The sequence below is a fragment of the Pipistrellus kuhlii genome, unplaced genomic scaffold, assembly GCF_014108245.1.
Source record: "Pipistrellus kuhlii isolate mPipKuh1 unplaced genomic scaffold, mPipKuh1.p scaffold_m20_p_1, whole genome shotgun sequence".
Lineage (NCBI taxonomy): Eukaryota > Metazoa > Chordata > Mammalia > Chiroptera > Vespertilionidae > Pipistrellus > Pipistrellus kuhlii.
This window is the reverse complement of record NW_023425404.1, coordinates 49,752,642-49,778,155: the sequence shown is the minus strand read 5'-3', so window position 1 is coordinate 49,778,155 and position 25,514 is coordinate 49,752,642. Positions and strand designations below refer to the sequence as shown.

The following is a 25,514-nucleotide window of genomic DNA, read 5'->3' as shown; positions in this document are numbered from 1 at the left end:
ATTACCAGTCTCACTGGTTTCTCTTCCTAATTTGATAATGAATACTGGAAAAAAAAGAAAAAAAAAAAGGATTCACAAATTAAATTCCATTCTCAGTGTCCTTAGTGGATTTCACCAGAGTCTTTTAAGATACTTTTAATTCACTAGGGTCTTCTATGACACAAGAGCCTCTCTCATGAGAGTGATAATCATGTTTTTGTTACCGAAGTAAACTGCAACTTGAGTTTACGGTGCTGGGGAACCCTTTTCAAATGTGCCCAGAAAGTCTATTATGCTGTCATTATTACAGTGTTTCCCAAAGTGTGGTACGCGTACCCCCAGGGGTACGGGAAGAATTTGGTGGGGGTACGTGTTGCACCGGAGTTTGGTGGGGATATGCACTGCACAGTGCTTAGCTACGCCTAATTCTATGTTCTCATGAGTACGAGGAGTACTTAGCGTTACGAAATTATAGAAGGGGTACACATATGTCAAAAGTTTGGGAAACACTGGTCTAGCATAATGACTCTGTATTAGATAAATTTTCAGACTTTTTCAGGCCCTTTTCTTGCTTTATCTATCTACTAGAGGCCCAGTGCACTGGTGGGGTCCCTTGGCCTGCCCTCTTGTAATGCCCTCTTGGGGGATGTCAGACTGCCAGTTTTGGCCTGATCCCCGCAGGCCAGGCCGAGGGACCCTACCAGTGCACGAATCTGTACACTGGGCCTCTAAAATGCATATATAAGATCTTTGGTTAATTTTTACCACCTACCCCCTTCTCTCTGAGATTCGTCAGTCTGTTCCATGTTTCCATGCCTGTGCATTGAGTGTCTGCCCCCTGGTGGTCAGTGCACATCATAGCTACTAGTTGAACAATCAGATGGTGCTTAGGCTTTTATATTTTTAGACTAGAGGCCCAGTGCACAAAATTCAGCCTGACCTGCACCCTCTCCAATCCGGGAGCCCTCGGGGGATGTTCTACTGATGGCTTAGGCCCAATCCCCATTGTTCTCTGTGGGGCCTGCCTACTCCGCACCAAGCAGGCTATGCTGGGTGCTGCCTGTGGACGGCACTTGCCTGCTCCTGGTTGCTGTGGTGACAGCCAAGCAGGCCATGCTGGGTGCTGCCTGCAGGCTGCACTTCACTGCTCCCAGGTCGCTGAGGCCATGCTAGGAGCTGCCTGCAGGCCACGCTTGCCTGCTCCTGGGTCAACTCAGTGATGGCCAAGCAGTCTCCACGAAGGCAATGAGGTAATTTGCAAACTCACTCCTGATTAGTTAGTGGGTATTGTGAAATGATGGTCAATTTGCATATTTCTCTTTTATTAGTGTAGATGAGGCATTTGTTTTTCTGTATTCAAATACACTTAAGTGTCTCCATCTGCTATGTTCTTTTCATCATTCTTGTCTATAATTTATTATCAGTGTTTTTCATCTTGTCCTCTCTAATATATCCAGAGCCTTCAGATCATTTTGGTTCCTTAGTCTTAAAAGCCAGAATCCTTGCTCAGGAGTTAGAGGACAGCTGTCCTTCCAAATGATGGATTCTCTGACAACGCCAATTGTCCACTTTGTCTTCTTTGCTACTTCTACTTCTAATATACTCATCCTTCAGCTTGTTCCTGTTTTAAGTCTAAAGTGCTTAGTAGCATTAATCTCAGCTGTACTTTTGATGAATCATCTATATTGCCTTTCCTTGGAAGTCACATATAACTTGGCTTTATTCTTAACATCTTCTTTGTAAAAATATATTTTAATTAATTTCAGATAGGAAGGGACAGGGAGAGAGAGATGGAAACAACAACGATGAAAAGGAATCATTGATCTGCTGCACCCTGCATGCTCCCCACTGGGGATTGAGCCTGCAACCACTGCATATGCCCTTGACTGGTATCAAACCCAGGACCCTTCAATCTGCAGGCCGATGCTCTATCTACTGAGCTAAGCCAGGGCCATTTTCTATATCTGGCAGGGTTGTTTTAGGGGAGGGAAATGAGTATTTAAGTCCTGCAGCACTGGCCATCTAAAATTACAACTAATACAGTTCTTGGGCAGGGTGAAAGCCTCTATCTGTTATATGGGGAAAGATACACACATATTACAGGTCATAGTCATGTATTGTTGGCACATAATTTATAGTTGCTAATTTGGGTAAACAGCCATGAAATAATGATGATTACATTTAAGAAATTACTTTTTAAAAATAAATTCACGCCGAAACTGGTTTGGCTCAGTGATAGAGCGTCGGTCTGCGGACTGAAAAGTCCCGGGTTCGATTCTGGTCAAGGGCATGTACCTTGGTTGCGGGCATATCCCCAGTGGGGGGTGTGCAAGAGGCAGCTGATCGATGACTCTCTCTCATCGATGTTTCTAACTCTCTCTATCCCTCTCCTTTCCTCTCTGTAAAAAATCAATAAAATATATTTTTTAAAATGAATTCACTTTGGTCATGATCCGGGCATGTGCCCTGACCGGAAATTGAACCAGCAACCTCTCAATGCATGGGACAACAGTCAACCAACAGAGCTAAATGGCCAGGGCAGAGCTTGTTTTATGCCTGGAACCTTGCAAGATGTTTTAAAGGAAGCAAAAGAAGCACAAAAAGAAACAAGATTTCTCCAGAAATATTTCAAAGAAATTCAGATGCTTGGATCTCATCTAAGACCAAATAAAGCAAAATCTCCAGCAGAATGTTTGTAGTTTCTAAAAGCACTCATGTCATTCTAATGTGCTACTAGGTCAGAGAAACATTGAACTAAAAAGATATATTTTCTTTAAAAATTTTAAAAATTTATACAGAAAAATTGCACATTTGTATGATAAACTCCCATGTACTCTCCACTTAGATTCACAAATGATTAACATTTTCCCGTATTTTCTTAGTCACTCCCACATCCATTCCATATGATTTTATATATATCTCCTATATAATAAAAGGGTAATATGCAAATTAATTGTCCCTCCATTACAAAGATGGCAGCACCCAGTCCCCTCAGCCCTGCCAGAGTCCCCCAGTCCCAGGACGGGGGCAGTAGGTGGGGTGGGAATGGGCGGCCCCTGAGAGTGGGCAGTGTAAGCAGCCTGGTGGAATGCTTGGTTTGTTGCTGTGGCCGGGCCCTGCAGAGAGCTACTGGCACACAAATTAGTGCACAGGGCTACTAATACACACACACACACACACACACACACACACACACACACACTAGAGGCTGGGTGCATGAATTTGTGCACCAGTGGGGCCCTTAGGCCTGGCCTGCAGGACTGGGCTGAAACTGGCTCTCTGACATCCCTGAGAGGTCCCAGATTGCAAGAGGGTACAGGACATGCCAAGGGACCCCACTGGTGCACGATCAGGGCCTAGGAGGACTGTGGGAGGTTGGCCAGCTGGGGAGGGACTGTGGGAGGGCTCCAGGGCATGTCTAGCCCATCTCGCTCAGTCCCAATCGGCTGGATCCCAGTAGCAAGCTAACCTACCAGTTGGGAGAGTCTGCCCCCTGGTGGTCAGTGCATGTCATAGTGAGCAGTTGAGCAGCCTTAGCATATCATTAGCATATTATGCTTTCATTGGTTGAACAGATGACTGGAAGACCAGACACTTAGCATATTAGGCTTTTATTATATAGATTTTCTTAAATATAATCATAATCATTTCATGGGTGTTTACACAAATTAGCAACTATAAATTATGTACCAACAATACATGACTATCGTGTGCATACACACACACACACACACACACACACATATCTGTCTGCTATGTCCTTTTCATCATTCTTGTCCATTGTAGATTGCTTTGGGTAATATAAACACTTTAAAAATATTGATTCTACCAATCCATGAACATAGTATGTTCTTCCATTTGTCTATGTCTTCCTCTATCTCTTTTTTCAATGTCCTGTAGTTTTCTGAATACAGGTTTTTTACATCTTTAGTTAAGTTTATTCCTAAGTATCTTAATTTTTTTGGTGCAATGGTAAATGAGATTGCTTTTTTCAAGGCCAAATATTTGATTAACTGTTTAGATAAAATCCTCCTAAGTTGACATACTTGACTATTTCTTAAAAATTAAAATGTAAAATACATATATAAGAGTGTATGGAATGTATATGTATAGCTTAGATTATACTACAAAGATCAAGTACTCATTGGCCACTTAGCTTTGGAAACAGAACAGTATCAAAATCTTTGTGTACCTCTCTCAGCTCTGAGGTAATCACCAATCTACATCTTGTATATGGTCTTCCCCCCCCCCCCCTTTTTGAAAATGATTTACAGATCTGCTTTTCCAACAAATATATTGTTAAGTTTTTTTTCTATACTATATATATAAGTATAGTTTCACTACTTGCTTTTTAAAAATTTTAAATGAATGGAATCATGTTGTATGTCTTCCTCAGTTTTTTAAAAATTCAAAATTAGCCCGGACCGGTTTGGCTCAGTGGCTAGAGTATCGGCTTGGGGACTGAAGGGTCCCGGGTTCGATTCCGGTCAAGGGCATGTACCTTGGCTGCGGGCATATCCCCAGTAGTGGGTGTGCAAGAGGCAGCTGGTCGATGACTCTCTCTCATCGATGTTTCAAACTCTCTATCTCTCTCCCTTCCTCTCTGTATAAAATCAATAAAATATATTTTTAAAAATTCAAAATTATGTTGTGTTCTATTTTATAAAAATAAAACAATTTAAATATCCAAAATACTGTTGATAGTGGTTTTGTTTCTAGTTTTGTTTTGTTTTTAATTTTTGTTGTTGTTGCTATTGCTTTAACAACAATGTTGTCATAAATATTATTATATACTAGAGGCCCGGTGCACGAATTCATGCACCAGTGGGGTCCCTTAGCCTGGCCTACAGGATCAGGTCAAAACTGGTTGACATCCCTTGAGGGGTCCCGGATTGTGAGAGGGTGCAGGCCAGGCTGAGAAACCCCACTGGTGCACAACCAGGGCCTGGGAGAAACATGGGAGGGCTCCAGGATATGTCCAGCCAGTCTCACTCAGTCCCAATCAGCAGCAAGCTAACCTACTAGTTGGAGCCTCTGCCCCCTGGTGGTCAGTACATATCATAACAAGCGGTTGAACATCCTTAGCATATCATTACCATATTACACTTTGATTGGTTGAACAAACGACTGGACAATCAGCATTTAGGATATTAGACTTTCATTATATAGGATATGTATTGGTAAATAGGAGCAAGAGTTTCTCTAGGTGCCAAAACCAGTTTGGCTCAGTGGATAGAGCATCAGCCTGCAGACTGAAAGGTCCCAGGTTCGATTAAGGTCAAGGGCATGTACCTTGGTTGCGGGCACATCCCCAGTAGGGGGTGTGCAAGAGGCAGCTGATCGATGATTCTCTCTCATTGATGTTTCTAACTCTCTATCCCTCTCTCTTCCTCTCTGTAAAAAATCAATAAAAGATATTTTTTTTTAAAAAAGAGTTTCTCTAGGTATATATCTAATAAATGCTGGGACATACAGTATGCATATCTCCATGTAAGTAATGCTAAATTGCTGGCCAAAAATGATTGTGCCAATTTATATCTTCACAAACAATGGGAGTTCTCATTACTCTCTTTGCCAATTCAAGTTTTACCAGTAAGGTGGGCGCATAATAGTATCTCATTTTAGTGTTAGTTTATATTTCCCTAATTACCACTATGGTTGAGCATCTTTTCATAAGTTTATTTGCCATTTAAGTTTCCTCTTCTATGAAATTTCTATTTAGGTGTTTGCCCATTTTTTCTGTTGGGTTATTTGCCTTGTATTGATTCATATGGTTATTTGTAGGTTCTGGATAACCAATCCTTTATTGGTTATTTTCTCTGCAAAAATCCTTTACTGGTTAATACTTGTGTCTCGTTTAAAAGACTCTTCTATATTCGGAGGCCAAAGAGATATTTATCTGTGTTTTATTCACATGTTTTAAAAATTTCATATATTTTTTCATATATTTTTTCATATATTTCATTTTTAAAGAATATATTTTATTGACTTTTTACAGAGAGGAAGGGAGAATAGAGAGTTAGAAACATCGATGAAAGAGAAACATCGATCAGCTGCCTCCTGCACACCTCTTACGGGGGATGTGCCCGCAACCCAGGTACATGCCCTTGACCGGAATTGAACCTGGGGCCTTTCAATCCGCAGGCCGATGCTTAATCCACTGAGCCAAACCGGTTAGGGCTGCTGTTCATATTTAAATTCTTAATAGTTCAATCAACCAGAAAGTAACAAGTATACATTTGCATGCACCTAATATCATAATTTCAATACATATAAAGCAAAAATTAACAAAAAGAAATCGATAAAACTAAACAAAGTATATTTTAGCATGCTTCTCTCAGTAACTGATAGAGGAATCAGATAATATGAACATTCTTTAAACACTCAGAACTCTGACCATATGCTTCAATCATAAGGATAATTTCAACCGATTTTAAAGGATTATTATCACATATTCTTTGACCTTATTGTTATTGATCCAGAAATCAATAACAAGGTAAGTAAATAATCCCATGTATTTGAAAAGTTTTAAATATTTTAAATAACTTACATTGGAATTCCAAAAATACTTTAATTGAACAATAAAAATGGAATCTCAAAAACTTTGGCACACAGTTTAAAGGAAATTTATAGACAACATGCACATTTTAGAAAAACAAAGAATGAAAATCAGTCATTTCTTTCAAGACATTAGAAAAACAATCTAAAACCAAGGAACTTATAAGATCAGAAATTAATGGTATAGAAAAGAAATATATGAGAGTATGAAGCCAGAAGTTTCTTATTTGAAAAGGCTAATAAAATTGACAAACCTTAAGAATAAAAAGGCATGAATAACTAATATCAGAAATGAAAAAGAAGCCATTACTACAGAGCCTTGCAGACTTTAAAGGGATAATAAAAGTTTTTGTGAACTGCATTATAATATTATAGTACTAGAGGCCTAGTGCACAAAATTCATGCAAGGTGCAGTCCCTAGTTCTAGCTGGCAATCGAAGTGTGAGTGTCTGCATGGAATGGCATGTCCCTGCTGACTTCTGGGCCCTGGGCAGCACTTGGGCCCCCAGACCCCTGTGTGCCCATCTCCGCCTGAATAGAGTCCCCTGCCACTGCTTCTGGTCACTCTCTGTGGGGCGATCAGCAGGGCAATTGGGCCTCCCTTGCTCCTGCCTTGGCCTGGTGCCACCCACTCATCTGCCCCACCATCTTGCCGCAGTCCCGCTGTCATTGGGCCCACTGGAGCAGGCAACGCCTCCACTGCTGCCCACTGCCAGTGCAGTGTCACCGATGCCACCATGTTCCTAATATTTGATGCTACAATTCCACTTCTGGGTATTTAACCGATTCGAAAAGACATATGCATCCTTATGTTCATTGCAGCATTATTTCCAATAGCCAAGATAAATGTTTGTGGATTTTATAAATGGATAAAGATGTGGGGTATCTATATCTATATCTATCTATCTATATACATGCAATGAAATTTTATTACTCAGTCATAAAAAAGATTGAAATCTGCTGAGCCAGTGTGGCTCATTGTTTGAACTTCAACCTATGAGGTCCATGTTCCATTCCTGGTGGGGGCACATGCCCTTTCTGTAAGCTCAATCCCCAGTGGGGGTCATGCAGGAGGCAGCCAATCAATGATTCTCATTATTGATGTTTCTGTCTCTCTCTCTCCTTTCCTCTCTGAAATCAATAAAAATATTTTTTAAAATAAATAAAACAGAAATAGACTCATAGATGGTTGCCAGAAGGAGGCAGTGGCAGGGGGTGGGATTAAGGGGTACAAACTTCCAGTTTAAAAAAAAAAAAAGACACAGGGTGTATAATAACTGCAGAGAGAATAGTCACTAGTACTGTAATAACTTCATACGGCGACAGAAGTTAACTAGACTTATGGGAATAATCACATTGTAATATGCATAAATATCGAATCACTAAAACTATTATTGCAAGTCAATTATATTTCCATTAAAATTTTTGCTTGATGCTACAGGACCTGCACTCATGCCTGTACAACAGGGCACACTAATTTTGTTAGTATGCACTTTGGGTTTAAAACTCACAAATGTGATACTGACCCCTTCCCGCTGAAAGAGGGGAAGCCGAGCGTCCTGCCCACAGTCCTAGGAGTTGGTTTGCTCCGTCTGGTAGCAGCGGGATCCTTCTTCCTCCTGCCCCTCGGCTTTTCCCGCCCTTTCCCCCGAGAACCAATCACCGAGCCCGGCTGTGGAGCCAGGACCAATCAGCGATCTCTGCTACGGTTCCCTCGCCCACCGCCTTACCCGCAAGGCGGCGCCATGTTTCAAGGGCAGCGGGGCTGGTTCTGCCGCAGCGTCAGCGGGAACCTGAGGCAGTTCTGGGGTAGGAAGCTGGGGAAAGGGTGGGTGAGGGGGTGGAGGTGGCACCCCTCCCACTCGTGTGCCTTGGCCCCAGGGTCCTTGCTGGCTTACCCGCCCTTCGCTCTTGCCTTCGCAGTGTCCGAAGGGGGGGCGATCAGTGACCCGAGGGCCGCCGACTTCCTGTTCAGCTGCGACGCCTCGCACCCGGACACGATGAGGTACCTGCGCGCCGCCTGGCGTTGCCTCTCGAGTCCTGACGAGGCGGGAGTTGGAGGTGGAAATTGCGGTCGTTTCCAATCCTATGGAGGTTAAAATATTGATACATAGCCTTTCTCCTCTCCTTCTGCCACCATGGCCTGGCCTCCCGCCTGGTCCCCGAGTCACTTCTTGAGTTCCAGTATTAACAGCCCCACATGACTTTTTTATTTTTTTTTATTATTTTTTTTCACGTGACTTTTTTTTAAAAAAATGTTTTTATTGATTCTAGAGAGGGAGATGGAAAAGGAGAGGAAGAGAGGGACAGAAACATCAACGCCGAGAGAGAATTGATCGGCTGCCTCCTTCACGGCCCCTGCTGGGGATCGAGCCCACAACCCCGGGCCTGTGCTCTGACCTGGAACCTAATCATGACCTCTGGTTCGTGGGTGGAGGCTCCACGTGACTTCTTGGAGGCCCCTCCTATTGAATATGTTTAATCTAAATCTGCATGTCCCTCATACCTGCAGTAGGGCCTGTGTTCTTAAGCTTAAAGCCTTCCTGGCGTCTTTTTGAATAACAACCCCTCCCCACAGTGATCCGTCAGTGTTCAGACACCCGGGAGTGTGCCCCTCAAACGCTCTCAGCACACCCTCTCACCACCTTAGCACACACCCTGATCACCTCTCGCCCTGACTCTCAGCGTGTTTTTCTGAGAGATTGCTCTGCCTTCAATCTGTCCACCTGCCATCCTCCTAGTTGCTGTGGGATTATGTTTGTAAAGCTGAGGTCTAATCCCCACCCTCTGAATCCCCAGTCTCCTGGTTGCCTATGGATAATCTTTCCTACTTCCACTTATTTGTTCCCTTTTTGCAAGGTTGAATACAGTTTTGTTTATTTGATAACCTAAAATATTTCATTTCTTTTCCTCCTAGAATATATCAGAGCCTCGATTACATAGATGATAATGCTACCGTTTTTCATGCCTACTATCTCTCTGCAGTAGCTAATGCTGAAATTAAAAATTCAGTGGCTCTAGGTCATTTCGTTCTTCCTCCTGCATGCCTGCAAGAAGGTTAGCAAAGATCATTCATCCAACCCCTGTTAGACAGACAGATCCAGCTAAGTCACCCAGCTGTACTGATCTAAGTGGAAAAGCATGGATTTGGGATGGGAACGCGTTGATGTATATTCTAGATTTATTTGTTTACCCTTGATTCATGCATTCACTGAGCTCCTACTGCGTGCCAGGTTTCAACCCAGGTGCTGGAGATTTGGTGCTAAATAATACACATGCAGATCTTGTCCTCACAGTGTTCACTGGCTGGGATACAACACTCACTGGTTCTGTAACCTTTAGCAATTTCTCCCAAGTTGTTTTGAGGATAAAATGAGATAATATAAGTAGTCTGATATGTGAGCATACAATTAACTGTTCTTTGCAAGTTTTTAATCTCTTCATATTTTTTAAGTTTTTTTTTCTATTTTTAAAGATTCATTATGATAATAAACCCATATATTACTATTGTTCTTTATACTGTTTAAAGTACTTTCAGATGAAACCGGTTTGGCTCAGTGGAAAGAGCGTCTGCCTGCAGACTGAAAGGTCCCGGGTTCGATTCCGATCAAGGGCATGTACCTTGGTTGCGGGCACATCCCCAGTAGGGAGTGTGCAAGAGGCAGCTGATCGATGATTCTTTCTCATCGATGTTTCTAACTCTCTATCCCTCTCTCTTCCTCTCTGTAAAAAAAAAAAAAAAAAATCAATAAAATATATTTTTAAAAAATAATAAAGTACTTTCACATTAACTATTTCAGCAGCCCTGTGAAGTAAAGAGCAAGTAAATAAACTGTTTCTGAAATTGGTTCTTTTAGTTTTCCCTGATTTGTTCTATTCAAATCCTACCTATTTTATCTGGACTAATTAAATATCCCATTTAAAAAATATATTATTGATTTCAGAGAGAAAGAGAGAGGGAGAGATAGAGACACCAATGATGAAAGAGAATCATTGACTGGCTGCCTCCTGAATGTACTCCATTGGGAATTTAGCCCGCAATTCAGGTATATACCCTGACCATGAATCAAACCCTGACCTCCTGGTTCACAGATCAATGCTCAACCACTGAGCCATGCAGGTCTGGCAAAATATCCATTTTTATAGGTCTTGAATTATTACCCAATTCTTGATGTGTATGTGTCTATCCCTAGCAAGACAGATGTACACATTCCCCATGAGCAAAGTATAAAAAAAAAAAACATACCAAACAGATCAAAAAAGATTTCTATAGAAGAGTTTTAGAAACTCCCCAAATTGTGTTCCTTTCATAGATTTAATATCCTGGAAGGACCTATTTATAACAATAAGTTCCTATAAGTGGTTATAGATAAATTAATTAATGACTCCTGTCTTTGAGATTAGCGTCTTAAGTTAAAAATGTATTAAAATTTTAAAACTGTCAGAAATGAAAACATGCTCCTTTTTAAAAAATAAAAACTATACATTATTATCCATCTAGACCAGTAGTAGAAGTATGAAGATGCAAATGTGAGCCACATATTAATCATAAAATTTCTAGTAATCACATTAAAAAGAATAAAAAGAAATAGGTGAAATTAATTTTAAGAATGTATTTTATTTAACCTAATATATCTACAGTATCATTCTATATATAATAAAATTATTGGGATATTTTAAGTTTTTTATACACACACACACACACACACACACACACACACACGCACGCACACTTTAGAGAGAAAGGAAGAGGGAAAGAGAGATAGAAACATCAATGATGAAAAGATCATTGATAAGCTGCCTCCTGCAACCCACAACGTGTGCATGTGCCCTGACCAGGAATCAAACCATGACCTCCTAATTCATTGGTTGATGCTCAACCACTGGGCCACTCCAGCCAGGCATTTGCATACTTTTTTGGATACTAAGTCTTTGAAATTCAATATGTTATGCTTCCAGCACATTTCAGTTTGGACTAGTGGCACATTTCAATGTGGTGCCCATATCTGCCTAATGGCTACTACTAAGTAGGCACAATAGATGTTGAGGAATGCTACCTTTTTGTCCTTGAGTGGGCTACTGTATAACCTTTTAGGATCTTTGAGTTAGAATGATGACATAGTCCTCTGACATACTAAGCATTGTAAAATTCCTGTACTACCATGCTCACTAAACACATTGCTCTTCCACCCTTCTTTTAACAAAGTAAATTATTGAAATATTGAGGACCTCTAATCAACAAATTAAGGAATTTTATAGCTTTTTAAAATATATATTTTTTATTGATATTAGAGAAGGGAGAGATAGAAACATTAATGATGAGAGAGAATCACTGAACAGCTGCCTCCTGCACACACACACCCACCCCTCCTACTGGGAATCGAGCCTGCAACCCCAGCATATGCCCTGACCAGGAATCAAACCAGTGAATTCTTGGTTCCTGGTTGGACACTCAACTGCCAAGCCATTCATGACTAGGCGATATAGCTTTTATTTTGACTAGACAATCATTTTCTTTATTAATGCTTGGCCTAAAGACACATTTAATGCAGAGCTATATTCCAGCAGGAAAAGTTTACAACAATGATTCTGATAATGCATTGGAATCATCTGGGAAGTTTTATATAAATGCAAATTCCTTAGCTCCTTCTCAATGATCTGATTCAGAAGGAATCTGCGTTTTAAACAAGTATTTTAGATGATTTTGATACAGTGAAAAAATGCTGGCCTAGAAATCTCAGACTTCAAGTAAAATTTAGATGTTACATTTACTTCTTGGAGCCCAACCAGTTTGCTCAGTGGATAGAGCATTGGCCTGCAGACTGAAGGATCACAGGTTCAGTTCTGGTCAAGGGCATGTACCTTGGTTGCAGGCACATCCCCAATAGGGGGTGTGCAGGAGGCAGCTAATCGATGTTTTTTTCTCATCAATATTTCTAACTCTCTATCCCTCTCCCTTCCTCTCTGTAAAAAAATCAATAAAATATATTTTTTAAAAGAATAAACTTTAAAAAATAATAAAATAAAAATGGTATTGGATTTTTTCCCCCTATCACAGAAATAAGAAGAAAACTTGGTAGTTTTATTTGGGAACAAGACCAACATTTTCTGAGAGAAAAGGTAAGAGTAAAGTAAGGTACTTAATTAAAATTTAGTTTCAAAATTTTTTGAAAGGAATGTAATCATAAAAATGTTTGCCTGTGACATGATCCAGATTAAGGAATTTGAAGGCCATGCTTTTATTGAACACTATTTTTGTACTGGTACAATGGTTGGGATTTTTTGTATGAATAAAATTATTCACATAACTTGAAAAGTTGCTTTTGTCAGTAATATTAAGGGAGTGATAGTTTCACAGAATAGACCAGTTCTTTACTGCCAGTGTAGATTCTGGTTGATTAATTACTGTGTTGTGCCATTTTGTTAAATGTTTTGAATAACACCTCTCAATACATGTGTATAATACTAAAAATTGACTTTAGCTTTTGCCATCCTGCTTCAATTTGCCTATGCTTGGGATAATTTGAACATCAAAATTAACAATGCCAATAATGAATTATAAAACATTAAATTTTTTAAAGTCCATGATTATATAGTGATACTTTAAAAACAGAAAGAAAAAAAATGGAGGAACAGAAGGAAGGAAAGAAAGCAGGAAGGAAAAGGTGGGATAAGAGAAATTTTCCTTACAGAATAGCAGCTAATAAATACACAAAGAATGATAGAATAGGAGAGAAACCAAGATGGAGACATAGGTAAGCACCTAAACTGCTGCCTTGCACAACAATTTCAAAACTACAACTAAAAGACAGAACGGTCATCATCCAGAGCCACAGGAAAGCTGGCTGAATGGAAATTCTACAACTGGAAGGAAAGAGAAAAGCTCACAGAAAATCAGAGGAGCTGCAAAGAGCTGAGGTATGAAGACATGTGCGCAGAGGGAAAGGGTGGCTAAGTGCCTGGCTGGCTTTCTCTGGTGAGAGGGAGAAGGAAGATCCAGACTGCACTGAACCCCAGTTCTGGGCAAGGCTCTGTGAACCCAGATTCATACAGGGGGAGTATGGACTGTTAGGTAGAGAGAAAGGCACACGGAGACTCGGGGGAGCCACAAAGAGCAGGGGTCTGGAGGCACATGCCTGATTGCGCACAGAGAGGATTGACTGCACAGAGAGAATTGACTCCCTTGCTCTCTGTAAAAAAATCAATATTTTCTAAAAATAAACAGGAAGAACATCTTTATAATATGTTGAAAGTCAAGCAATTAATTTATATATTTTGTACTCCTTTTATAAATTTGTTTTTTCTTCCCTAAGTGTTATCATCTGAAAATACTAATAGTTCTTTTATATTCTTGGTCTATGTTGTACAAAGGACCAAAATATTTAATCCTTGACTTATAACAATGTTTCCAGGGACATGAATGGTTATTTGATAGTAATTATTGAGTATACCAGAACTTCAGAGCTAAAAAGTTCTTGAAAATCATTAATTTAATCACTCAGTTTTAGAAATGAGAAAACTGAGGTAAAGAGAAGCAAAGATCTGTCTTGGTTCACATAGCCAGATATTATTGGCAAAGTTGAACAAAATTTTCTCAGTTCCAATGTTGTTTTCTATTAAAAATTAGTAGAATATGCCGAGACCAGTTTGGCTCTGGATAGAGCGTCAGTCTCCGGACTGAAAGGTTCCAGGTTTGATTCCGATCAAGGGCATATACCTTGGTTGTGGGCACATCCCCAGTAGATTCTCTCTCATCGTTGTTTCTAACTCTATCCCTCTCTCTTCCTCTCTGTAAAAAATCAATAAAATATATTTTTAAAAAATTAGTAGAACATTCCTGCTGTACTGTTGACAATTGACTTGAGACTATTGACTGTAGAAGTTGTATGATTATATAACAAGGGGTTTTATTAGTAATTTCAAAATATTGATTTAGACTAATTATTAGCCAATTTTAATATAATTATCCTATATAATAAAACCCTAATATGCAAATAGACCAAACTGTGGAACAACCAGTCACTATGATATGCACTGACCACCAGAGGACAGACACTCAATGCAGGAGCTTCTCCCTGGTGGTCAGTGCTCTCCCACAGGGAGCGCTTCTCAGCCAGAATCTGGGCTCACAGCTGGTGAGCACAGCGGAAGTAGCAGGAACCTCTCCTGCCTCCGTAGCAGCACTAAGAATCCCTCGGGGGTCCTAGGCTGCAAGAGGGCGCAGGCTGGGCTGAGGGACACCCTGCCCCTCCCAGTGCATGAATATCATGCACTGGATCTCTAGTAGTATATATACTGTGTTTCCCCGAAAATAATATATCCTCCAAAAATAAGACATAGCGCATGGAAAAATAAGACATCCTCTGAAAATAAGATCTAGCGCATCTTTGGGAGCAAAAATTAATATAAGACACTGTCTTATTTTCAGGGAAACAGGGTAGGTAGAAGGTATTTCACTGAATGGCAACAATAAGGGTAAAACTGGTAAGTAATTTTGGGGAGCATTATTATTGTTATTTAGAGTGTATTTGTGACCTAAATATAGCAATTTCCTAATGGCATATTAAGTAAATATATTACGTGATAGGTGCGAGTATTTGAGTTACTATCAGGTAATCTTTAGTTCTTTTGTAACTCCATAGCTAAATATTTCATTTTAATTTTGAAGGGAAACAATTTGTAAAGCTTATTTTATACTTTTTATTTGTAGCTTGCAGACAGCCGAGGAATCTTCAATTCAAAAATTTTAAGAGCCGAGGCTGGTTTGGCTCAGTGGTAGAGCATCGGCCTGCGGACTGACGGGTTCCAGGTTCGATTCCAGTCAAGGGCATGTACCTTGGTTGCGGGCACATCCCCAGTGGGGTGTGTGCAGGAGGCAGCTGATAGATGACTCTCTCTCATCGATGTTTCTAACTATCTCCCTTCCTCTCTGTAAAAAATCAATAAAATATATTTTTTAAAAATTTTAAGAGAGTTTAATAACACTTTTTTCCTTATTAAAAAAAAACCACTAATAAGTAATATGACCACATTAGGGAAAATTTCAAAAACTGAAAAATAATAAAATCAGTCAAAAGTTTTACTATCTAATACAAACATAGCTGATATTTAAAAAAATTTGTTTTTCTTTATGTATCTTTAAAAATATAGAGTATAATTAATTGTGTGTGTACAAAATTTTGTTAAGTTTTTCCACCAAACTAGATTAAATGTACCTAGGTATATAAATACTTTATGACTTATATTATGCCAATGTACTTCTTTTATTTAAAAATTTATTGATTGGCTTATTGGTGTGCTGATTTTTAAAAATATGATTTCTTTTGCTATCCACAGCATGATGAAGTAATGTCAAATGAAAGAAACATCCTTAAGGAAAACTGTGAACTGGCCACAGATCACAAAAAAGAATTATCCAAAAGGTACTGAGTTCATATATCGATACTTCATTGATATTCAATTCAATATAGACATCTTTGAGCACTGACAATGTATTTATCTCATTAAATTTTTACAGTCTCTTATGAGATATTATCATTTTCACATTGACATTTTAGAAAGCAATTTAGGTCAAAGAGATTGTAATTTATCCAAAGTCTTGTATAAGTGGGAGAAGAAGGATTTGAATTGGATCAGCCTAATTCTAGAACCCATGCATTTAACTACTATGCTAGATTAACCTTGCAAAAAAGAAACTAGAATTTTATCTATATTATGAATACTGTTATATTATTTTAAAATATATTTTAAATAATAAAATATACTAAATATTAGCAGTAATATTATTAGGATTGGAAGTTCTGAATGATTTTTCCCTCTCCTTTCCAAATTGTTTTGTAATGTGATTACTTTGACTTAAGAAATTAAATTTAAAAAGACAAACATGGACTTGCCATTGTGTTAGGGCCAATGTAAGAGAGGCCCCCTTATTGCTAGCTTACTTATTATCTAGTCCTAATTTCATATTTCAAGTTCAAAGTTTTTCAAATATTCATAGGATAGCATTGGTTATATGAAAATCTGGTATTTGGCTACTAAAACAAAAATGATCAATATTAGTCTTCTTCCATATAAAAAGTAATAAGTTTAATCTTTATCATTTTTTCAATGTTAAGTTTTTCTCCATATAATTTTTCTACCTACTATTTTAGTTTATTAAAATTTGATGTAAGTTGTTGTCTGATTTAATACATGCTGTATATTCAATTATGCTAAGTTTAATAAAACATTGCTTCGCCAAAGCCGGTTTGGCTCAGTGGTAGAGCGTCGGTCTGCGGACTGAAAGGTCCCGGGTTCGATTCCGGTCAGGGGCATGTATTGTACATTGGTTGCAGGCACATCCCCTGTAGGGGGTGTGCAGGAGGCAGCCGGTCGATGTTTCTCTCTCATCGACGTTTCTAGCTCTCTGTCTCTCTCCCTTCCTCTCTGTAAAAAATCAATAAAATATATTTTTAAAAATAAATAAATAAAACATTGCTTCATAGTCTTGTGACTTCTAGATATTCTACCATTTAAGTTTAAGAATCTCTATTTTAGGTCTTTTGGATCTCTACATGTAACATTCCTTTGAGCTTCTCGTTATGCTTTTTGAGATAAGAAATTGGTAAGGAAAGGAATAAAAATGAAAATAGAAGAGGTGAGATTATGAAGATATTAAGAGATGGATAGAGGAGAGAATAGTTATACTAAGCGGCCTTGTAAGAAAAGGCTGGGCCCAAACCGGTTTGACTCAGTGGATAGAGCGTTGGCCTGCAGACTGAGGAGTCCCAGGTTTGATTCTGGTCAAGGTCATGTGCATTGGTTGCGGGCAAATCCCCAGTGGAGGGGTGTGCAGGAGGCAGATGGTCTATGTTTCTCTCTCATCGATGTTTCTAGCTCTCTATCCCTCTCCCTTCCTCTCTGTAAAAAATAATAATAATATTGTAATAATTTTAAAAATTAATAAAATATTTTTTAAAAAAGAAAGAAAAGGCTGGGAAATAGAAATAAAAAGTTACTCCCAGTGATTCATTGGACTAGGAAAGATACAAGATATATAAATTCTTTAAGAAACAGTTGTCCTGACCTGACCAGTTTTTCTCAGTGGTTAGATTAGAGCATCAGCCCTCAAAGGGTGGAGGGTTTGATTCCCAATCAAGGGCCTGGACTGGAGGTTCAATCCCCAGCCCAGTTTGGCACACGTGTGGGAAGCAAGCAATTGATGTTTCTCTCTCTTCCCTTCTCCCTCCCTTCCACTCTGTCTGAAAATCAGTGGGAAAATATCCTCTTGTGAGGATTAAAACAACAACAAGAAAAACAAGTTTCCTCCAAAGTACAGAATCCATTAAGAAAAGATTTCCCAGCTTGTGTGGTGCAGTGGTTGAGCATTGACTTATGAACCAGGAGGTCATGGTTTAAATCCCATTCAGGGCATATGCCCTGGTTATGAGCTCCTGCAGCCAATCAAGGATTTTCATCATTGATATTTCTCTTTCTTTTTCTCTCCCTCTCCCTTTCTTTCTGAAATAAATAAAAATATTTTTCAAAAAGAAAAATATTGATAAACATGACCAAAATATTTTAAACTTGTACATGGCAATAAAAATATTATAATCCAAGTCAAATAAAAATATTGTAATCCAAGTAAAATAACGTTAGGAAAAACATTTGACAAAGGCTTGCTTCCTTAATATTATATAAATACTATATAAAGAGGGCTTGCAAATCTGGGGAAATATGTCCAATTGAATAGCAACAAAAATAGACAAAGGATATGAATAGACACTTTAAGTAGGTGTCTACCTAACGCCGTTTTTTTGTGGAACCGCCAGAGGGTGTAGTGCAAACATAGATAAAATATACTTTACCTTTGAAGCATTTATTTTGTTGGCATACTATTAGTATTGAACACTAAGTGGCGAACTAGTTCTTTAGTACTTGCTAAATACAAGACTTTTGTGAGCTCAGCAGTTCACAATAATTTGTTTCTTAGACCTTATAAGATAGTTAAATAGTATTAGCCCCATTTTATAGTTGAGGTCTCAGAGAGCTAAATGACTCAACAAATGTGAAGCTGAAACCAAAGCTAGCTAATTGACTCAGACTCCAAAACCTTAATCACTATGCTGTTTTTTCCCCCAATACGTTAATAAAATCTTCAGAAAATAGTATAGATTTCTTTTCTTGCTTTTAATTACAGTAATTTTATTATGATGAATGTAATGCATGCAATTTGTTAAAATAGAAAATACAAAAAAAAAGAATAAATAAAATTTAAATCCCACCACTGAGAGATAACCATCATCAACATTAGCTTATTTCTTGCTAGTTTTATACAAATACATGCATTAAATAGAGTTGATGTTAACTGCATATGCAGAGTGGTGCAACAATAAGTTTATAGTTGTGAGTGTGTAAAACACAGAGTTTATGCTTATATTATTTATTAATTAATTACTGTATTAATTTCCACATGAATAACTATAAACCTACTTTAGTTCTATCCTGTTTAGTCTGTCTCTTGATTTTCCCCATTTTGAAAAACCTTATTTGATATTATGATTTGTAATGGATGCATATAGTATTTCATCTTGTTTAATCGCCTTCCTTTTTTTTCTTTCTTTATTGATTAAGGTATTACATATGTGTCCTTATCTCCCCACTGCTTCCCTCAACCCCCTACTCATGCCCTCACCCCTGTTGTCTGGGTCCATTGGTTAGGCTTATATGCATGCATACAAGTCCTTTTCTTATCTCCCCCCCTTACCTCCATCCTCCCCTAACTTCCCTCTGAGGTTTGAGCATCTGATTGATGCTTCTGTCTCTGGATCTGTTTTGTTCATCAGTTTATGTTGTTCATTATAATCCACAAATGAGTGAGATCATATGATATTTATTTTTCTCTGACTGACTTCTTTCGCTTAGCACAATGCTCTCCAGTTCCATTCATGCTGTTGCAAATGGTAGGAGAGCCTTCCTTTTTACCACAGCGTAGTATTACATTGTATAGATGTACCACAGTTTTGTAATCCACTCATCTGCTGATGGGCATTTATGCTGTTTCCAAATCTTAGCTATTGTAAATTGTGCTGCTACTGGTGCATATATCCTTTCTGATTGGTGTTTCTAATTTCTTGGAATATATTCCTAGAAGTGGGGTTACTGGGTCAAAGGCAGTTCCATTTTTAGTTTTTTGAGGAAACTCCATACTATTCTCCACAGTGGCTGCACCAGTCTGCATTCCTACCAGCAGTGCACAAGGGTTCCTTTTTCTCTGCATCCTCGCCAGCACTTGTCATTTGTTGATTTGTTGATGATTGTGACAGGTGTGAGATGGTATCTCATTGTTGTTTTGATTTGCATCTCTCTGATGATTAATGACTTTGAGCATGTTTTCATATGTCTCTTGGCATTCCTTATGTCCTCATCTTCCCTTTTTTAAAAAAATTATATATATATATATATATATATATATATATATATATAGATAGATAGATAGATAGATAGATATTTTATTGATTTCAGAAAGGAAGAGAGAGAGAAAGAGAGAGATAAAACCATCAATGATGAGGGAGAACCATTGATTGACTACCTTCTACATGCCCCCCATGGAGAATGTCCCCTGACTGGGAATGGAACCATGACCTCCTGATTCATAGGTTAAGGCTCAATCATTGAGTCATGCTTAAAAATGTTTTAAATTATTTACAAGTTGTTTCTGTTATGGCATCTTCATGAACATCTTTTTTTAAAAAAAATCTTTCTCAAAGAAAAAAAAGAAAAAATCTTTCTCTACTTTTTAAGATAACTTTCTTAATGTAAATTCTCAGATGTGGAACTTACAGTATAAAGAGATATGAATACTCTTTAAGGGCTATGACATCTACTGTTAGTTGCTTCCCACAAAAGTATAAATTTAGATTACTACTACTATTGGTCTTGCTGCATCCTCATCATTATATTGAGTGTTAATAAGAAGCCTTGTGTTAATTTAATAGATGAAAATGGCATCTTCTTTTAATTTTCATATTTATTTGATTACTAATAGGTTTGAACATTTTTAAGTTTGTTTATTAGAATTTTATAGTTCCTTTTCTGTGGCTTTTTTGTTTCTATTTCTCCATTTTTTATTGTGAGGTCCTTATTGTTTTTCTTATCAACTTGTCTGTCATCTTCATATAATAACTACATTAAACTTTTGCTAGTTTGTCACATTATATCTTCAGTTTGTGATCTGGTTTATACTTCCTCAGAGATATGTTTTAAATGTTCACATTATTAAGTTAATCACTTTTATAATTTTTCTATTGTTTTTACCTTCAGAAAAATCCTTTCCCATTCAGAGATCAAGTGGGTTTTTAATTCTGCAGGTATTTATTTTGGTATAAGTTAATAAGTGAATTCTAAATTTATTTTTGTTTTTTAAATAAGAAATTACCACAGTATTTAAAAAAATAAATCTATTTCAACTGATGTGTGATTTCCCTTTGTCATATGTTGTTTTATATATTTGGAGATCTATTTTTGGACTATTTGTTTTATTCCATTAATCTGTGAATCTATTTTTATATCAATAAAATCTTATTTTAACTTAGATAACTTTATTTATATATGTTAATACCTGAAAAAAAAAACAGTCCCAAACTCCTTTTTCCTTGGCTCTTTATGCTACACATTATTTTTCTATTTTCAAAATTTAATTATTTTTATTAGGTAAAATATTCACATAGTTCAAAACCCAAGATATATAAAAGAGGATACTATGAAAATATACTAGCCTCCAAAAAGCCAGTTTCCTTCCAGAGGCAATCAATATTATCAGTTTCTAATATATGCATGTACTAGAAGATTTATAAAATATTCTTTCATTTCTCCTTTTTGCACAGATAGTAATACACTGTTTTCCATTCGTGATACAACAGGACCACTGTTTTAATTACTTATAATATGATTTAATATCTAGAACTAGCTCCTCCTCCTTGCTCTTTTTCAAGTTTTCTTAGCTGTTATTTCTCAAATTTTCCTTCTGATTTTTGCAACCACCTTGTTTATATTTTTTTTAAATTCCTATTGTTATACTTAGTGATATTACAAAGAATTTATAGATTAACTTAGGGACAATGTCTATGATATCAAATACCTCTATCCAAAAAAGTGGTATTTTCCCCCATTTGTTCAAGTTTTCTTTTGTGGCCCTTATGGAACTTTTTCATATTTTCTTTATATAAATCTGTACTTCCTTTAAGAATATTCCTAGATATGTTATTTCATTCTATTACAAATTTAGTCTTGCCTCCTATTAGATCTTCTAACATGTTGCTAAGATGAATTTTAGAATTTTTTTTTCTTAAGCTCTAAGGGACTTTATAGAGAATTGTGTTAAACTTCAATTTGAGAAGAACTACTATTTTTATAATTTTCAATATTCCCTATCCAGGAGAATGCTTTGGTTTTCCTTTATTTTTTCTTCTATATTTCAGTCAAGTTTTTTATTTTTCTATATACCTATACTAATAAAAGAGAAAGATGCAAATAGACTGTACCTTCATGACACCCACCAGCCAATCAGGAGTGTGTATGCAAATTAGCCCAACAAAGATGGTGGGTTAATTTGCATACACAGGTGCCCAGTGGCCAGGGGCGGGATGCTTGCATCATTGCCATGGCTACAATGCAGGTGTTCTGCACCACCTTAGCTGCTCCGGGCCTCTGGGCAGCATGGGAAGGTGGAAAGGCCACTCTGGCCAGAGTGAAGGTGGTGCTGGCAGCCAGGGGAAGGAAGGCCCATTCTTGCACGAATCTTCGTGCATTGGGCCTCTAGTCTAATTATAAAGTACTAGAGGCCTGATGTACGAAATTCATGCAAGGGGCTTGGCCCTCACAGCCCCAGCTTGGTCCAGAAGGTCGTCCAGACAGTTATTCAGAACGATGTTCGGACAGTCATTCTGCTGTTTAGTCTAATTAGCATATTAGCTCTGTATTATATAGGATTGTTGAATTATTATGCATTCAAAAATACTGAGTAAAAGACCCAGGCCTCTATATAATTCAATAAATGCTTGTTTTATAAAGTGGCCAAGGTTATAAAAAATATCCATAGAGGCCTTATATTACTTAGAAGCACAAAAGAAGTTCACACTTAACATTTTTACCCAATTAAGACTGAAATCTGATGAAAGAGCAATTAGATTACTATGTATTTTTCCTGGAATAACTTCTCATTTGTAAAAGAAGTCAAAAAAACAAATATAAACATGACTTTCTGTTTAATTTTACAGCACAAAAAAGCATTTTATAAGGACTCCAGTTGTAGAAAAGCAGATGTACTGCCCTCTTCAGAATTATCCAGTGAACAACATGGTAACAGGTAATTTAAAATAAAAGTTAGCCCAGCTGGTGTGGCTCAGTGGTTCAGTATCAAATCAGGAAACAAGAGGTCACTGGTTTGATTTCTGGTTCAGGGCACATGCTTGGGTTGCAGGCTCAATCCCCAGTGTGGGGCATGCAGGAGACAGCTGATCAATGATTCTCTCTCATCACTGATGTTTCTATTTCTCTCTCTCCCTCTCCCTTCCTCTCTGATATCAATAAAAGGAAATATTTTTTTTAAAGATATTTTCTGAGGTAAATGACTATGATTAAAATATATTTTAAAAATAATCAATTTTATCTGATTAGATTAATAGTTAATTTATTAACTGTGAATTTGTTATATGAGAAACAATTGTACTATATACATAGATAACCTGTTGGTGGTGGCGTTCTAAATTCAATCATTCTTGGGTGCTATCAGAATTTTTGTCATACAGGATTTACTTTTTAAATTAAGTTTCACTTTTAGTATAAGCCATAAATAATTATATTACACATGAAATATAATCACTCAGATAAGAATTCCATATGAAGGTAATATTGCTAAAGCAACAGTTCTTTTTTTAAAAATATTTTTTTATTGATTTCAGAGAGAAAGGGAGAGAGAGAGAGAGAGAGAGAGAGAGAGAGAGAGAGAGAGAGAGAGAAACATCAATGATGAGAAAGTATCATTGATCTGCTGCCTCCTGCACACCACCTACTAGGGATCAAGCCCACAACCAGAGCATGTGCCCTCGGCTGGAATCAGTCTATATAGTTCAATTCTCTATTCACTGAGCCAAACCAGCTGAGGCAAGTGACTGAGTTCTTAAATTCTAGAAGTTCTTTTTGACATTAATATCTATTTCAGATTATTCATGACATCAAAATTACTCATACCAATAATCTTTGTTGACTAAGCAATAATGTCAATCTTCCCATTGTTTTTATTAAAAGAATATTATCTTATTGTTAGCAGTGAAGGAAAGTGTTGCCTGTGATATTTGGAAAGATGAACTGTTTGTGCCGATTGTAGCTAGTTGAATAATTCTAAATGATTCTACTCTAAACTAGAAACACTTTCCAGTTTTGTTTTGACCTAGTACTTTTTAATACTCCATCCCCAAACTCAACATGACACTCTCAATAGTCAAAGTGATTAATTAAGTATCTTCGTTTTAAATGAAGGTAAAAGGGTAGCTTAGTTAGAGTATTGTTCTGATATACCAAGGTTATGGTTTCCATCCCCAGTCAGGATACATACAATAATCAACCATAAATAAGTAGAATAACAAATTGATGTTTCTCTCTCTAAAAACCAATAAATAAAAATAAAAGGAGGTAGAAGGTTGTGGGGAACAGGTAAGGAATAAGAAGGTTGTTCACTGATAATTATCAAGGATCATGGAGAATCTTCTGACTAGTACTTTTTCTTTTCTAAGAACCTTCTTTAGAGATCTTAACCCTAATCAACCATAACACTGAAAATCAGGTAGTATGATAAAATTTCAAATGTATGCTTTTTTTTTTGTAGGCTATATATCAATTGATGCCATGAAGAAATTCGTTGGGGAGCTACATGACTTTATTCCTGGAAGTTCAGGATATTTGGCATACCATGTTCAAAATGAAATTAATATGTCTACCATAAAAAACAAATTGAAGAGGAAATAAGTTGTCCTTGTATCTGGGCATTTATTTTCTATAAAATATTATCAAAGATGGGCATGATTTTAAGTTCTCCCATTTGGGACAGGGGTATGAGGAAATGGGGATGATTTCTTTTCTTTCTGTCTCAAAAATGTATCTTTAGAAAATTCAAAATCTTTTTGGCTTTGTATTTTGACATTTGGGCTGGACTGTTTCCCCAGCTTGTAACATATGCCCACAGATACTGAGTGTACAGTTGTTTGGTGTTATTGTCATTGAAACATAGTTTATAAGATATCAATCTCTCCCTCTCCCTCTCCCTCTCCCTCTCCCTCTCCCTCTCCCTCTCCCTCTCCCTCTCCCTCTCCCTCTCCCTCTCCCTCTCCCTCTCCTTCTCCCTCTCTCCTGATTCTCTTTTAGCTTTAACATTTTATTATATGTATTTTTCTACGTTTATTGATGTGAATGTAAAATTTATTTTTCTTATTTCAATTAAAAAACTAGAATGCTATAGTTGAATTCTGAATTACTCTTTCTTACTTGAAAATATGGAGTAGAGCATTTTAATAATTCAAACTTCAAGTATGAACAGTTTCTGATAATAAATATATCAAAAGTGATTTAATATAAACAAGTGTTATCTCATCTGAAATGAACCCTCAAGGTGTCTTAAAATCTTAGTACTGGAAAGGACCTGAGAGAACATAGAGTCCAATCCATTTATTGCTTTTAATGAGGAAATGAAGGCCTTGAAAAGGTGTCTTGCCTGGGTTCTAGTTGGGGGCTGATCCGGAACTGGAACATAGTTCTCTTCATTTTCTAGGCCAGTGCTTCCCTCCTCTTTCATGTGGCTGGAGCCTGTCAGATATAATATGCCTTGAGATGTAATGATTTCAATAATTCCTTTATTCAATTCATATGGTCATGCTGTATAGAATCTGATAGATTTATTGCATTTTGAAAATTTGTAGAAGACATTATTTGTAAAATGATAATCT

General features: G+C 37.4%; 1 protein-coding gene across 1 annotated transcript; it reads left to right on the top strand.

Moving 5' to 3' along the window:
- Nucleotides 1-7,788: 7,788 nt before the first annotated feature.
- Nucleotides 7,789-24,807, top strand: TERB2 (telomere repeat binding bouquet formation protein 2). The gene is made up of 6 exons (XM_045583042.1): nt 7,789-8,542; nt 9,455-9,594; nt 12,596-12,657; nt 15,874-15,959; nt 22,794-22,882; nt 24,401-24,807. The coding sequence occupies exons 1-6, from the start codon at nt 8,283-8,285 to the stop codon at nt 24,538-24,540; spliced, it is 777 nt and encodes a 258-aa protein (XP_045438998.1). The 5' UTR covers nt 7,789-8,282; the 3' UTR covers nt 24,541-24,807.
- Nucleotides 24,808-25,514: the final 707 nt, after the last annotated feature.